The sequence below is a fragment of the Cebus imitator genome, unplaced genomic scaffold (genome assembly GCF_001604975.1).
Source record: "Cebus imitator isolate Cc_AM_T3 unplaced genomic scaffold, Cebus_imitator-1.0 Scaffold102, whole genome shotgun sequence".
NCBI lineage: Eukaryota > Metazoa > Chordata > Mammalia > Primates > Cebidae > Cebus > Cebus imitator.
The window spans coordinates 2,261,228-2,274,563 of record NW_016107417.1 but is presented as its reverse complement, the minus strand read 5'-3'; the positions used below and the strand labels follow the sequence as shown (position 1 = coordinate 2,274,563).

Sequence of the window (13,336 nt, the reverse complement as noted above, 5' to 3'; positions counted from 1 at the left end):
GCAGATAAATGAGATCTGACTTTCAGATTCTTCAAAGGAGAGGACATGGGAGACCTCATCTGAAGCAGTTTTGGTGGAGTGGTGGAGATAGGAAAGCCAACCAGAATTCATTTAAGAGAAAATGAGAGAAGAGGACTTCAAGAGAGCAAAAACGGCCTCTGAGGAGTTGGCTCCAAAGGGAAGATGGGATGTGGAGTGATAGCCAGCAGTGCCTGTGGGGACAAGAGAGGACATTTTTTTTAAGATGAAAGAAGTAGGGTGTTTGCTAATGGGAACAGTCCAGCATGGGGAGGAACATTGATTATGGAAGAGAGAAGAATGGAAGGAACTGTGGCTTCGAGTAGGTAAGAAAGGATGAGGTTAGTGCCCAGCCAAGTGCTTGGCTCCAGCTAGGAACAGGGGTGTTCATGTGTGTGACTGGAAGGAATTGGACATACAGAGCACCAGACAGCAGGCCGATGTGGTGGGGACAGCTTCAGCTTTCCCAGTGAAGCAGGAATCAAGATTATCAGCTTAGAGTGAGAGGAGGACTAAGGTGTTGGAGATCTGAGGAAAGCGGGAAGGTATGAAATCATCCTGCAGTAGCAGGATGGGAAGGTGAGAGGACATGGAGAAATACAGCTTGATTGCCAGGCAGCAGTGGAGGCCACTTAAGATTTGGGTCATAAATTTAAAGTGAGATCAGCTAGCCTGATTATGTTCCTCTCCAGGCATGTTCAGCTGGGGCCGTTGGATTTAAATAGGGCTGTAATTTACCATATGGGTATAGCAGAGAAGGGCAGGGCAGAGGAGCTGGGGGGCATGCAAGGCATGTTTATAGACATGGATCACGGCATTGGAGCTGGGCGAGGAGGGAAGAGGGGCAGCGGGCACCTGAGGAATGGCGAAGGGGGCGTCCATGGGTTATAGGTCCTGGTGGGCTTGAGGCATCTTTGCAGTTGACACACTGGAGATGGTGAATCTGCTGGGAGGATAGGAGGCGGCCATCAGAGAGAGGGATGCAGGAGATGAGCATTGGTTGTAACGATCAGCAGTGGTGAGGCCTGAGTGTAATTGTGTGGGTGTGCGGCTGAGATGGGTGCAGGGGCAGGAGTGTTAGAAGACAGGAATGAGGGGTCCTAGAGGCCAGCATGTTAGACAGAGCATGTGCTGAAAGCATAAAGCATTAAGACCAGAGTAGCGTTAGGGAGAGGAAGAGTCGGGCATGAACAAAACTCAAGAACGAGCAGCAATGTAGGCAGTTGCATACAACAGCAACAGCAAAGAGTGGAGGGTGATCTAAGTGGATGGCATCAATGCAAAGTGGGGAGTTTTTACAAGATAGAAGGGAGAATGTTCTAGAACTGGTGCTAAGCAGCAAACAGGATACCTGCCCCACCTCCAAGCCCAATGGTGTATTGGTTGTGGGAGAAAAGCAGCCACCATTGGAGAAGGATGCCCAGGAAGCAGCTCAGCCTCAGTACCGTTGATACTTTGGCTAGATCGTTCTCTGCTGTGGGGTGTCCTGTGCACTGTAGAACAGTCAACAGCATCCCTGGCCTCCACTGTCCAGATGCCAGTATCATCCCTCCAACCCAGTTGTGACAACTAACGATCTCCAAATATTGCCAGATAGCTTCCTGGGAGCAAGATGATGATGCCTGGTTGAACGCCACTGTTGTCTATAAGCCACATTTTAGATTCTCTCAGCATTTCTTTTTCTTTGCTTTTTTTTTTTTTCCCTTTGTTGACCAGGCTGGAATGCAGTGGCTGGTCATAGGTTGACGATGATGCACTACAGCCTCAAACTGATGGGCTCAAGCAGTCCTCCCAAGCAGCCAGGACTGCAAGTGCATACCGCCACACCCAGTGCTCTCAGCAATTCTGAGATTCCTTTTCCAGAGATTTCTTTTTTCCATTCCTCCCAAAGTGCTGGGAGTATAGGCGTGGGCCACCACGCCCAGCGCAGAGTAGGCAAAGATTTCTTAGACAGGTCTCAGAAAGTATTAACCGCAAAAGAAAAAAAATAATAAAATTGACTTGATGAAAATTAAATATTTCGTCAAAAGATACCATTAAGAAAATGAATAAGCAAGATATTTACAGTACATATGCCTGACAAATGACTTGTATAAATAAGAAACTCTTACAATTCAAGACAAACAACGAAATTTTTTTTTTTTTTTTTTTTTTTTTTAGAGACAGGGTCTTGCCATGTTGCCCAAACTGGTCTCCAACTCCTTGGCTCAAGCAGTCCTCCCACTTTGGCTTCCCAAAGTGCTTGGAGTCTTGCTCTGTCATCCAGGCTGGAGTGCAGTGGCGCAGTCTCAGCTCACTGCAGCTTCTGCCTCCCGGATTCAAGCTATTCTCCTTGCCTCAGCCTCCTGAGTAGCTGGGACTACAGGCATGTACCTCCACACCCAGCTAATTTTTGTATTATTAGTATAGATGGGGTTTCACCATATTGGCCAGGTTGGTCTTGAAGCCCTGACCTTGTGATCCACCCACCTCAGCCTCCCAAAGTGCTGGGATTACAGATGTGAGCCACCGCCCCTGGCCTCACAACCCAATTTTTTTTAATGGGCAAAGAAGTTTGATCAGGCACTTAATAAATGGAGATGTACAAATTACCAGTAAACTGATGGAAAGATGGTCAGTTTTTTTAGTTGTCAAGGAAATGCAAATTGCGACCACACGATGTTCTTCACGTAGCCATTAGGATTCGTGAGTCAAGGGGCTTGCCAAGTGTTGGTGTGGATGTGGAGCAGCAGAAAGACCTCACGCTGCTGCTGAGGGTGTGGAATGGACCGGTGCCTTGGAAACTAGTCTGGCAGTTTCTCATGAAGTTCAACATACATATACCCTAAGACCCAGCAATTCTATCTCAAGAAAAAACAAAACGTATGTCCACACAGACTTCCACAAGAATGGCAGCTTTAGCCATAATAGCCAAAAACTATAAATAACCTAGGTGTGGATACTCAGCAGCCAGAGACTGACTAAATGGTGCAGTATAGGCTGAGTGTCCCTCATCCAAAGTTCTTGGGACCAGAATCGTTTTGGACTTCGGGTTTTTTTGTGTGTTTTGGAATGTTTTGGAATATTTTTATATAATGAGATGTCTTGGGGATGAGACCCAAGTCTAAACACGAAATTCATTTATGTTTTATATACACATAGCCTGAAAGTAATTTTATGAAATATTCTTAATTTTGTGCATGGAACAAAGTTTTGACTGTTATCTGACTGTGACCTGTCACATGAGGTCAAGTGTAGACTTTCCCACCTGTGGCATTGTGTTAGCCCTCATAAAGTTTCAGATTTCGGAGCATTTTGTGGTTTGGGTTTTGGGTTTTTGTTGTTGTTGTTTGTTGTTGTTGTTGTTGTTGTTTGAGACAGAGTTTCACTCTTGTTGCCCAGGTTAGAGTGCAGTGGCGTGATCTTGGCTCACTGCAATCACTGTCTCCCAGCTTCAAATGATTCTCCTGCCTCAGCCTCCCAAGTAGCTGGGATTACAGGCATGTGCCACCATGCCTGGCTAATTTTTTTTTTTTTTTTTTATTTTTAGTAGAGACAGGGTTTCACTATGTTGGCCAGAGTGGTCTTGAACTCCTGATCCTCAAGGGATCCACCTGCCTCAGCCTCCCAAAGTACTGGGATTACAGGTGTGAGCTGCCATGCCTGGCCCTGATTTTGGAGCATTTTGGATTTTGGATGAGGGATGCTCAGCCTGTATATATTCATAGAATAGCCTTCTATCATCAATAAGGAGTGAACTGTTGACACATGCAAAAACCGGGATGAACCTCAGACACATTATTCTGGGCAAAAGAAGCCATACCTGACTAGTATACAGTGTAGGATTCCATTTGTATGAACTTTTAGGCCTGGCACGGTGGCTCACGCCTGTAATCCCAACACTTTGGGAGGCTGAGGCAGGCAGATGGCTTGAGCCCAGGAGTTTAAGACCAGCCTGGGCAACAAAATGAGACTGTCTCTACCAAAAACACACATCAGCCAGGTGTGGTCGTGTGTGCCTGTGGTCCCAGCTACTCAGGAGGCTAAGGTGGGAGAATCACTTGAACCCAGGAGGCCGAGGCTGCAGTGAGCTGAGATTGTGCCATGCCACTCCAGCCTAGGTGACAAAGTGAGACTGTGTCTCAAAAAGAAGAGAAAAAAGTTTAAATCAGGCATGGTGACTCATCACTATAATCCCAGTACTTTGGGAGACCATAGCAAGAAGATTGCTTGAGGCCAGGAGTTTGAGAACATCCTGGGCAATATAGCAAGACCCTGTCTCTTAAAAAGAAAGAAAAAAATTTGAGAACAGGCAAAACTAAAAATGGTGAGAGAATTGAAAACAGTTCTCATCTCTGAGAGAGTGGCACAGGGTAGGCTGGAAAGGGCCACCAGGGCTCTTTCTGGAGCAGCTGATGTGTTCTGTGCCTTGATATAGATGTGGGCCACACTGTGTGCTTTTATCAACTCATACTCATTAAGTCCTGTGGACTTAAGATTTGGGCACTGTACTGTATTTAAATGAAATTTTAATTTTTTAAGTCATTTATACTAGCATTCCTTAGGCCCTCTTGCTGATCTATTTTTACAGCTTAAAAATAGTTTAGCCAGGTCAGGCACGGTGGTTCATGCTTATAATCCCAGCACTTTGGGAGGCCAAGGCGGGTAGATAATGAGGTCAGGAGTTCAAGACCAGCCTGGCCAACATGGTGAAACCCAGTCTCTACTAAAAATACAAAAGAACTAGATGGGCATAGTGGCGGGTGCCTGTAATCCCAGCTACTCAGAAGGCTGAGGTAAGAGAATCGCTTGAACCCAGAAGGCAGAGGTGGCAGTGAGCCAAGATTGCGCCATTGCACTCCAGCCTGGACGACTGAGTAAGATTCCGTCTAAAAAAAAAAGAATAGTTTATCCCAACTTTGTTTTTACAGAGCTAAATTTATTTATTATTATTATGGAGTGTTTTCTTCTATAGAAAACAATCTATCACTTATAATTTTCTGAGTTTAATAGTGCAGCCTGTGATTAGCAGCAAGTGCCATCATTCCTATTTACCTATATCCGGTTTTGACCCTAGTTTCAATACTGTTCTACTTACTCCTGTCCCAAACCAGAAACAGTACACACTACACTCAACCTCAACCACAACTCTTTCCTATGCAGATTAGCTGGTGTAGCTGTGCCCTTGGAGGTACATATACTGTCTACCTCATTATCAACCAGTGGCCTCCACATCTCATTTAATTTTATTAAAACATCAATTCTGCTGCTCTTTTATTTCACTCTTTCCTGTAACACCACACCTGTACACATAAACACACATGCAGCCCGTACATATGTCAGAGTGGGGAAGAGAGTAGGCGGGTGGTTTTTGATAGAATGAAGCCATCGCAAGCCTGGGTATTTGAAGAATAGAGTTGTAGAGTCAGAAAAGCTGACTTTGAGCTTTGACTCAGCTATTGAGCATGATACTTAAGCTAAGAAATAAAGTTATTGGGAGTATTATGTACAACTAATATTAGCTATTCCCAAACTTTTTGGCCACAGGACCCCTTTTACACTCATAAAATTTATTGTGGACCCCAAAGAGCTTTTGTTTATGTACTTTATATCTAGCAATTGTTATAATAATAAGCCTAATTAGGATAACAGAATAACAAATTTTTATTAAAAATAACTACATTTTCCCCAAAAAAAATGAGAAGAGTAGATCATTCGATGTTCCTCTAAATCTTTTTAGCATCTGCTGGATTCTCCTAGATGCTTCAGCACTCAGTCTTTTGCAACATCATGTGTGATGTAGCTTCTGGAAGACACTGTACTCTCATGACAGCATGAGCACAAAAGACAATGATTGTATCCATGTTGACCTCGGAACCCTTGGAAGACTCATGAAGAACTTGCATTCTCTGTGAGGCTTAAGGAATTCTTTGAGACTTAGGCTTTCTTTCAGTTCGGTGCTTAATAGCATAGGATGTTTCCCAGGAAAACAAATAAAGCATGTGTATCTCTGATGTTAATTCATTTGCAGAGACTTTCCTCTTAATTTTCTTTTAAAGAAACATAAGGAAGTATGGCATTTTCCACTTGGCTACATATTAAGAATAGCTGGCCTTTTCGGATGTATCATTTTTAGCAGCACAAAACTTGACTAGGAGAGCATTAGCTCTGAGCTGAGAAATCTTAAAAGAACCTTAAGCACCAATTAATTTTTCTTATTCTTTTCCTTTTTTTTTTTTTTTTTTTTTTTATTAGAGTGAGAGAGAGAAGACAGCTCCCACAGTTGTGGGAGGGGAACCCAGAGGGGGAAATCCCTGATTACTTTTTTCAACTTTTATTTGGAAAAATTTCAAACATATGCAAAAGTAGACAGTAGTTTACAGTTCCCTCAAACCCCTTACCAAGCTGCAGTGGTTATCAACTCATGGCCAGTCTTGTTTCATCTATGCCCCCACCTGTTCCCCTTCACCAGTATTATTTTGAGGCAATCCATATATCATAGCATTTCACCCACAAATATCGCACTTTGGCTGGACATGGTGGCTCACACCTGTAATCCCAGCAATTTGGAAGACTGAGGCAGGAGGATCACTTGAGGTCAGGAGTTCAAGACCAGCCTGGCCAACATGTGGTAAAACCCCATCTTTACTAAAAATACAAAAATTAGCCAAGCGTGGTGGCACGCACCTGTAATCCCAGCCACTCAGGAGCCTGAGGCAAGAGAGTCACTTGAACTTGGAAAGCAGAGATTGCAATGAGCCAAGATCACACCACTGCACTCCAGCCTAGTTGACAGAGCAAGACTGTCAAAAAGGAAAAACAAAACAAGGCTGGGCACAGTGGCTCACACCTGTAATCCCAGCACTTTGGGAGGCCGAGGTGGGCGGATCACGAGGTCAGGAGTTCGAGACTAGCCTGACCAACATGGTGAAACCCCGTCTCTACTAAAAATACAAAAATTAGTTGGGCCTGGTGGCGCGCACCTTTAATCCCAGCTACCCAAGAGGCTGAGGCAGGAGAATCACTTGAACCCAAGAGGTGGAAGTTGCAGTAAGCCAAGATCGTGCCACTGCACTCCAGCCTGAGCATGAAAGAGTGAGAGTCCATCTCAAAAAACAAAAAAAAACAAAAAAGAAAACCTTAATGTCACAGAATCAGTGTTCAAATTTACAATTGTAACATAAAATCTCATAAATGTGTGGGTCTTATAGGAGAGAATGTCTGTTGATTTTGCTTTTTATAGTTTATTTGATGCATTCGGTCTTTAGTTGTCACTATAGCGCTCAAGCTTCTGGGTGTTCCAAGGCCCTGCCCTGTGTGTGGGCTGACTGTGTGCTTCTGCTGATGTCGTTTATTTTGTTTTATTTCTGTTTTTGTTGTTTGAGACAGGGTCTCTGTTGCCCAGGCTGGAGTGCGTGGTATGCACAATCTTGGCTCATTGCAACCTCTGCCTCCTAGGTTAAAGCATTTCTCCCATTTCAGCCTCCTGAGTAGCTGGGACTGCAAGTGCACACCACCATGCCTGGCTAATTTTTGTATTTTTTGTAGAGACGGGGTTTCCCACTGTTGCTCAGGCTGGTCTCGAACTTCTTTCCTCAGGTGATTCACCCACCTCAACCTCCCAAAGTGCTGGGATTACAGGCATGAGCCACTGGGCCGCGCCTTCTGCTGATTTTATACCCAGCCTTCCCCCGTGGGTGTCACCCTTAGGCAGCATCACTATAGAATAACATAACCATCAGGGCTCCACTTCCCTGGTCTCATTTTGGCCTCATGAGTGGCCAAGGCATTTTTCCATGTGTGGAATTTTCCCCTAAGGGTCAGCACCACAGCATAGTACCATTTCAACAGAAACAGCTCCCAGAGTAATCACAGCTATGCCGAAGACACGCGAGAGATGAGTAGCTCAAAAATTTGTCATTAATTATAAACAGGGATGGGTATGGGGCTCAAATCGGTAATCTCAGCACTTTGGGAGGCCATGGCAGGAGGATCACTTGAGCCCAGGAGTTCAAGACCAACCTGGGCAATGTAGTGAGATTCCGTCTCTACAAATAAAAAATAAAAATAGTAAAAATAATGTTTCAGTGAACACTTCTTGTTTACAAGTTTGTTTCTTTTTTAAAATCATTCCCAGCCCGGCGTGGTGGCTCACATCTGTAATCCTAGCACTTTGGGAGGCTGAGGTGGGAAGATCATTTGAGCTCAGATGTTAAAGACCAGCCTGGGTAATATAGTGAGACCTCGTCTCTCTTTTTATTTAAAAAAGAAAAAAGAAAAAGAAAAAAATCATTCCCTCCAAGGTCATGAGATCAATGGGGAAAAAAAAAGAAAATAATATATAAAAATCATTCCCTTAGAATTTTTTGGGGGGGATTACAATTTTTGAATGGAAATGTTTCTTTATTGCCAGGCTACTTTCTAAAAGGGTTACTGTAATTTACTTTGCTTCAACAATGAATGAATTTACAAATCCTACCATATCCTTACCAACTTTGGATATTGTGTTTTTATTATTATTGAGACTAATTTTAAAACTGATTATATTTTTTAGACAAATTTATTCAACAGCATTTATTTGTGTACTGGGAATCATATTGAACAAGACATACGATTGTCTCATGGATCGCGAAGTTTAGTGAGATTCAGTAACTGGCAGTAAGAGGGCTGTCTAACCCAAATATTAGATCTGGAGAGAGGAAGTTCCTGGGGAAAAAAAATTCAGCTAAGCTGAGACCTGAAAGATGAGTTGGTTTCTTGTGTTCAGAAGCCAAAAAAAGCATCCAAAAAGAGAAGAAAAGCACATGAAAAGGTCCAGAGACAAGACAGTATACCTGGAGAATCAGAGGGAGGGAAGGGGAGCAGTGGGCAGAGAGGGTCATATACACCCTGGGGGCTGACACTACCAGCCTCTTCCACAGGAGTGCTGGGAACTCACAGGCATTAACAAATCATTTTGCTGTGAAAACCCTTTATGAACCCTACATGCTGTATGTAAAATCATACCTGTGGTAGAGGCTTGATTCAAATAAGTACAACAAAGACTCATTAAATATTTGTACTGGTAAGAATGTTTTGGGCCAGGCGTGGTGGGTCACGTCTGTAATCCCCTCACTTTGGGAGGCTGAAGCAAGCAGATCACCTGAGGTCAGGAGTTCAAGACCAGCCTGGCCAACATGGTAAAACCCTGTCTGTACTAAAAATACAAAAAAATTAGCCAGGCGTTGTGGCAGGTGCCTGTAGTCCCAGTTACTCAGGAGGCTGAGGCAGGAGAATCGCTTGAACCCGGGAGGCAGAAGTTGCAGTGAGCTGAGATCACGCTACTGCAGTCCAGCCTGGGCAACAGAATGAGACTCCATTCCGAAAAAATATAAAATGTAATTGTTTTCTTTAAAGAGAATGCTTTTAGAGCTTAGAAGTTGTTTACAACATATTTCTTTTGGTTTGATTTTTGGTGGCACAGCTTTGACAGGTTTTTTTTCTTTTAATTGTTAATATTGTTTGAGACAGGGTCTCACTCTGTCACCCAGGCTGGAGTGCAGTGGCATGATCATGATTCACTGCAGGCTCGAACTCCCAGGCTCAAGTGATCCTATACCTCAGCCTCCCGAGTAGCTGGGACTACAGGCACATGTACCACCACGTCCAGCCAATTTTTTTATTTTTTGTAAAGATGCAAGTCTCAGTATGCTGCCCAGACTGGTCTCAAACTCCTAGGTCCAAGCAGTCCTTCTGCCTCAGCCTCTCAAAGTGCTGGGATTACGTAATGGCATGAGCCACTGCACCTGACCAAACAGACTTTTCTTCTCGGTTTCAGGGTTCAAAAAGAATTCTTCGCTCCAATGAGATTGTCCTTCCAGCTAGTGGACTGGTGGAAACAGAGCTCCAATTAACCTTCTCCCTTCAGGTGAGACTCCCCTAATCTTAGGTCCCTAACATGTCATATCCTGGCTAGTCCCCAGACAGTCCTCTAACCCAGAGACTGTTTTATCCCAGAGCAGCCATTGCTCAACTGGGGCAGGAATGAATAAAAGTCACCTGGAGGTTTATGGCTGGCCTGGAGAGCCAAAACAACCCCTTAACCAGCCACGGTAAGGGTGTGGAAACCTGAGTGGGCACCGTGGCTCCTCCTTCCCTTCCTCTGCCTTGGATAACACTGTTACCCACCTGCTGTACCCCATCACCTCTCCTTAGTGATCCTCACACACCCCGTGGACTGTGCCATCTTCAGCCTCCATGTCAGGATCTCCATCCTTCCTCTCTATGTCTTATCCCTCCTAGTCTGTGTCCCTCTCGTCATAATTCAGGGCTGCGGCGTGGAAGCCAGGCACCGAGCCAGTCGGCTCCACCAGCAGCAACTTCATGGCTCTCCTTTCACCCCTGACTGCCCCATTTACAGACAGGAAGCATAAGCACAGAAAGATTGTGTGTCCTCTAGGAGGACAAGAACCCCTCAGGGACCCAGCTGCCCATTAACCATGCTCGACTGTTTTGTATTTTATAGTACCCTCATTTCCTTAAGCGAGATGCCAACAAGCTGCAGATCATGCTGCAAAGGAGAAAACGTTACAAGAATCGGACCATCTTGGGCTATAAGACTTTGGCTGTGGGACTCATCAACATGGCAGAGGTGAGAGGAACACAGTCTCCAGACTGTTGGCCTTTGAGTCAGAGAGCCCAAGGGAGACCCCAGCCCAGCCATTTGAGCCTTCCACATGATTTTCCCAGCCTGCTGGCTAGGTGCTTAATTCTGTTTTACAAGTTAATTATTTTGTTGGAAATTCAGAATATACTTATTTTTATCAAGTACTTTCTCCTTCATGAAAAATTTTCTTTAGCTTTTAAAAAGGTAAAACTCAAGAAATTACATAAAATTTCAAACTTTCAGAAAAGTTTACAAGAATAGTATGAAGAATTCCCATGTGTGGATTTGCCCAAGTTCTTCAACATATCACCACAGTTTTTATTCTCTCCTCATAGATATATTGATAGGCATTATTTTCTGAGCCATCTGAGAGTAAGTTGCTGGCACGATGCCCCATTACATGTTAATACTGTGCCATGTTAATTTCCTTAACATGAGAATACTGTGCCGTCTAAGCTCACTGCTGCCATCAAGATCAGGACACTAACATTGACATAAGATTGCCATCTAACCCCCAGTCCCTGTCGGACTGTGTTAAATGTCTCAGTGATATCCTTTATGGGCCTGGGATCTGCTCTAGGATTACGTGATGCATGTCACTGTGTCCTTAGTTCCCTTCAGTCTGCAGCAGCCCCTGGGCTTTCCTTACCTTTCAAGATCTTGACATTTTTTAAGTGCACAGGGTACTTTATTGAATACTCCTCAGTCCAGGTTCATCTGGTGTTGCCTCAAGATTAGATTCCACCTGTGTATTTCTGGCAGCATTGCCATAGAAGGGCTGTGTTCTCAGCGCAGCTTAGGCGGCACCTGATGTCAATTGGTTCCTTTCCTGGGGATATTAACTTTTAATGTTTTATATTTTCAATTTTTTTTTTAATAGAGACAAGGTCTTGCTCAGTTGTCCAGGCTGGTCTCAAACTCCTAGGCTCAAGCAATCCTCCCTCCTTGGCCTCCAAAAGTGCTGAGATGACTCTGTGCCTGGCCTGATATTATCACTCGGTTAAGATGGAGTCTGCAGAGTTTTTCCACCACAAAGTTAATTAATAAGCATTTTGTACTTACTGAAAAAAATATTTTACAGGGAGATATTTTGAGACTATATAACTATCTTTTTCCTTATCACATTTTCACCCACTAGTTTTAGTATCTATTCATGATTCTTGCCTTAATTGGTCATCACCATACTTTGGTGCTTACCAGACAGTGAATTTCTAATTCCATCATTCCTTATGTATTTATTAATTGGCTTTCTTTTTTTTTTTTTTTCCCCCAAGACGGAGTCTCGCTCCGTCGCCCCGGCTGGAGTGCACTGGCACAGTCTGAGCTTACTGCAACCTCCACCTCCCAGGTTCCAGTGATTCTCCTGCCTCAGCCTCCAGAGTAGCTGGAATTACAGGCACCCGCCACCATGTCTGGCTAATTTTTTTTATTTTTAGTAGAGATGGGGTTTCACCATGTTGTCCAGGGTGGTCTTGAACTCGTGACCTCAAGTGATCCACCTGCCTTGGCTTCCCAAAGTGCTGGGATTACAGGCATGAGCCACCATGCCTGGCCTTATTAATTGTCTTTCTGTAGTAAGATAGTGCTTTTCCTTCGCTCTCATTTATTTATGTCAACTATAGACTGTGGATTCCTGTTTTATTTAATGGGGCTGAATCTGCTACTACCATTTCTTTATTTTGATGTACAAACTTGTCAGCTTTGGCACATGGGAGCCCTTCATGCCAGCTTTGAATCCTTTGTACCATGTCTCATCATTCTTTACATCCTTCCATACTTTCTGGTATAAAACATTTCAGGCTCATCTTGTACTTGACCTGACCCAGCCCCAGAATGAGCGAATTCTCCTAGGAGCCCTGGTTCTTTTCAGTGGAGTATCGTGTTCAGAAACCGAGATCTGGGTACCAAGAGTGCCCATGTCCCCAACTGGGTGTTATCCACGCCCTCTCAGCAGACAGAGCTGAGGAAGGTCTATCTGTATGCACACATGTACTCATGTTTCCATATATGCTACAGCTCCTTTCAGGTCTAGGTCCAGATCTGTCCAACTGGGTGCACATATTGATAATTTCAGTTCCAACCCAACACTCATGGCTTCTTATAGCTTTTCTTTCTCCATATTTCTAATTCCCTTTTAAAGCAGTAAGAAGCCAGGCTGCGATTATTCTCAATATACATATGCTCACTGGTGCAGCTCCTCATGTGCCAGGCAGATCCTCTCAGCCCTGGCTAACAGGAAGAAGAAAACAGCCACTAATCTGTTTTTAAAATTATTTCTGTACATTAGTAAATTAAATAGGAACAATTTCATGGCCGTGATAGAAAATTTGAGATAGTCCCAGCCCGTCTTTCTGTCCCACTCAGTCAGGGTTTGTGTCAGCATGGAGACAGGGGACAGTGAATTCCCACCAGCAGCCACTGCCCCTGCTGCACCAGACTCTGCCATTCCCAGTGGACTGGGCTCCTTTTCCTCATTGCCAGTGACAGGTAACCACCACCTGTAGCCCTGGCTTCACCCAGACTCAAGAGCAAGTTTCTCTGTGAAGGACTTACACTAAAATTAGTCCTAGAGATTAGCAACCATTTCCTTCCTTCCTTTCCTCCTCCCTCCCTCCCTTCCTTCCTTCCCTCCCTCCCCACCCTCCCGTCCTCCCTCCCTGCCTTCCTCCCTCCTTCCCGCCCCCCTCCCTCCCT

General features: G+C 44.3%; 1 protein-coding gene across 1 annotated transcript in view; it reads left to right on the top strand.

Moving 5' to 3' along the window:
• The window catches only part of PACS1 (phosphofurin acidic cluster sorting protein 1), a 186,529-nt gene that overhangs the window by 143,284 nt on the left and 29,909 nt on the right, over nucleotides 1–13,336 (top strand). Inside the window, exons 3-4 of the mRNA XM_017537094.2 lie at nucleotides 9,815–9,904; nucleotides 10,502–10,627. Coding sequence (XP_017392583.1) covers nucleotides 9,815–9,904; nucleotides 10,502–10,627 — 216 coding nt within the window. The remainder of the gene's footprint in view (nucleotides 1–9,814; nucleotides 9,905–10,501; nucleotides 10,628–13,336) is intronic.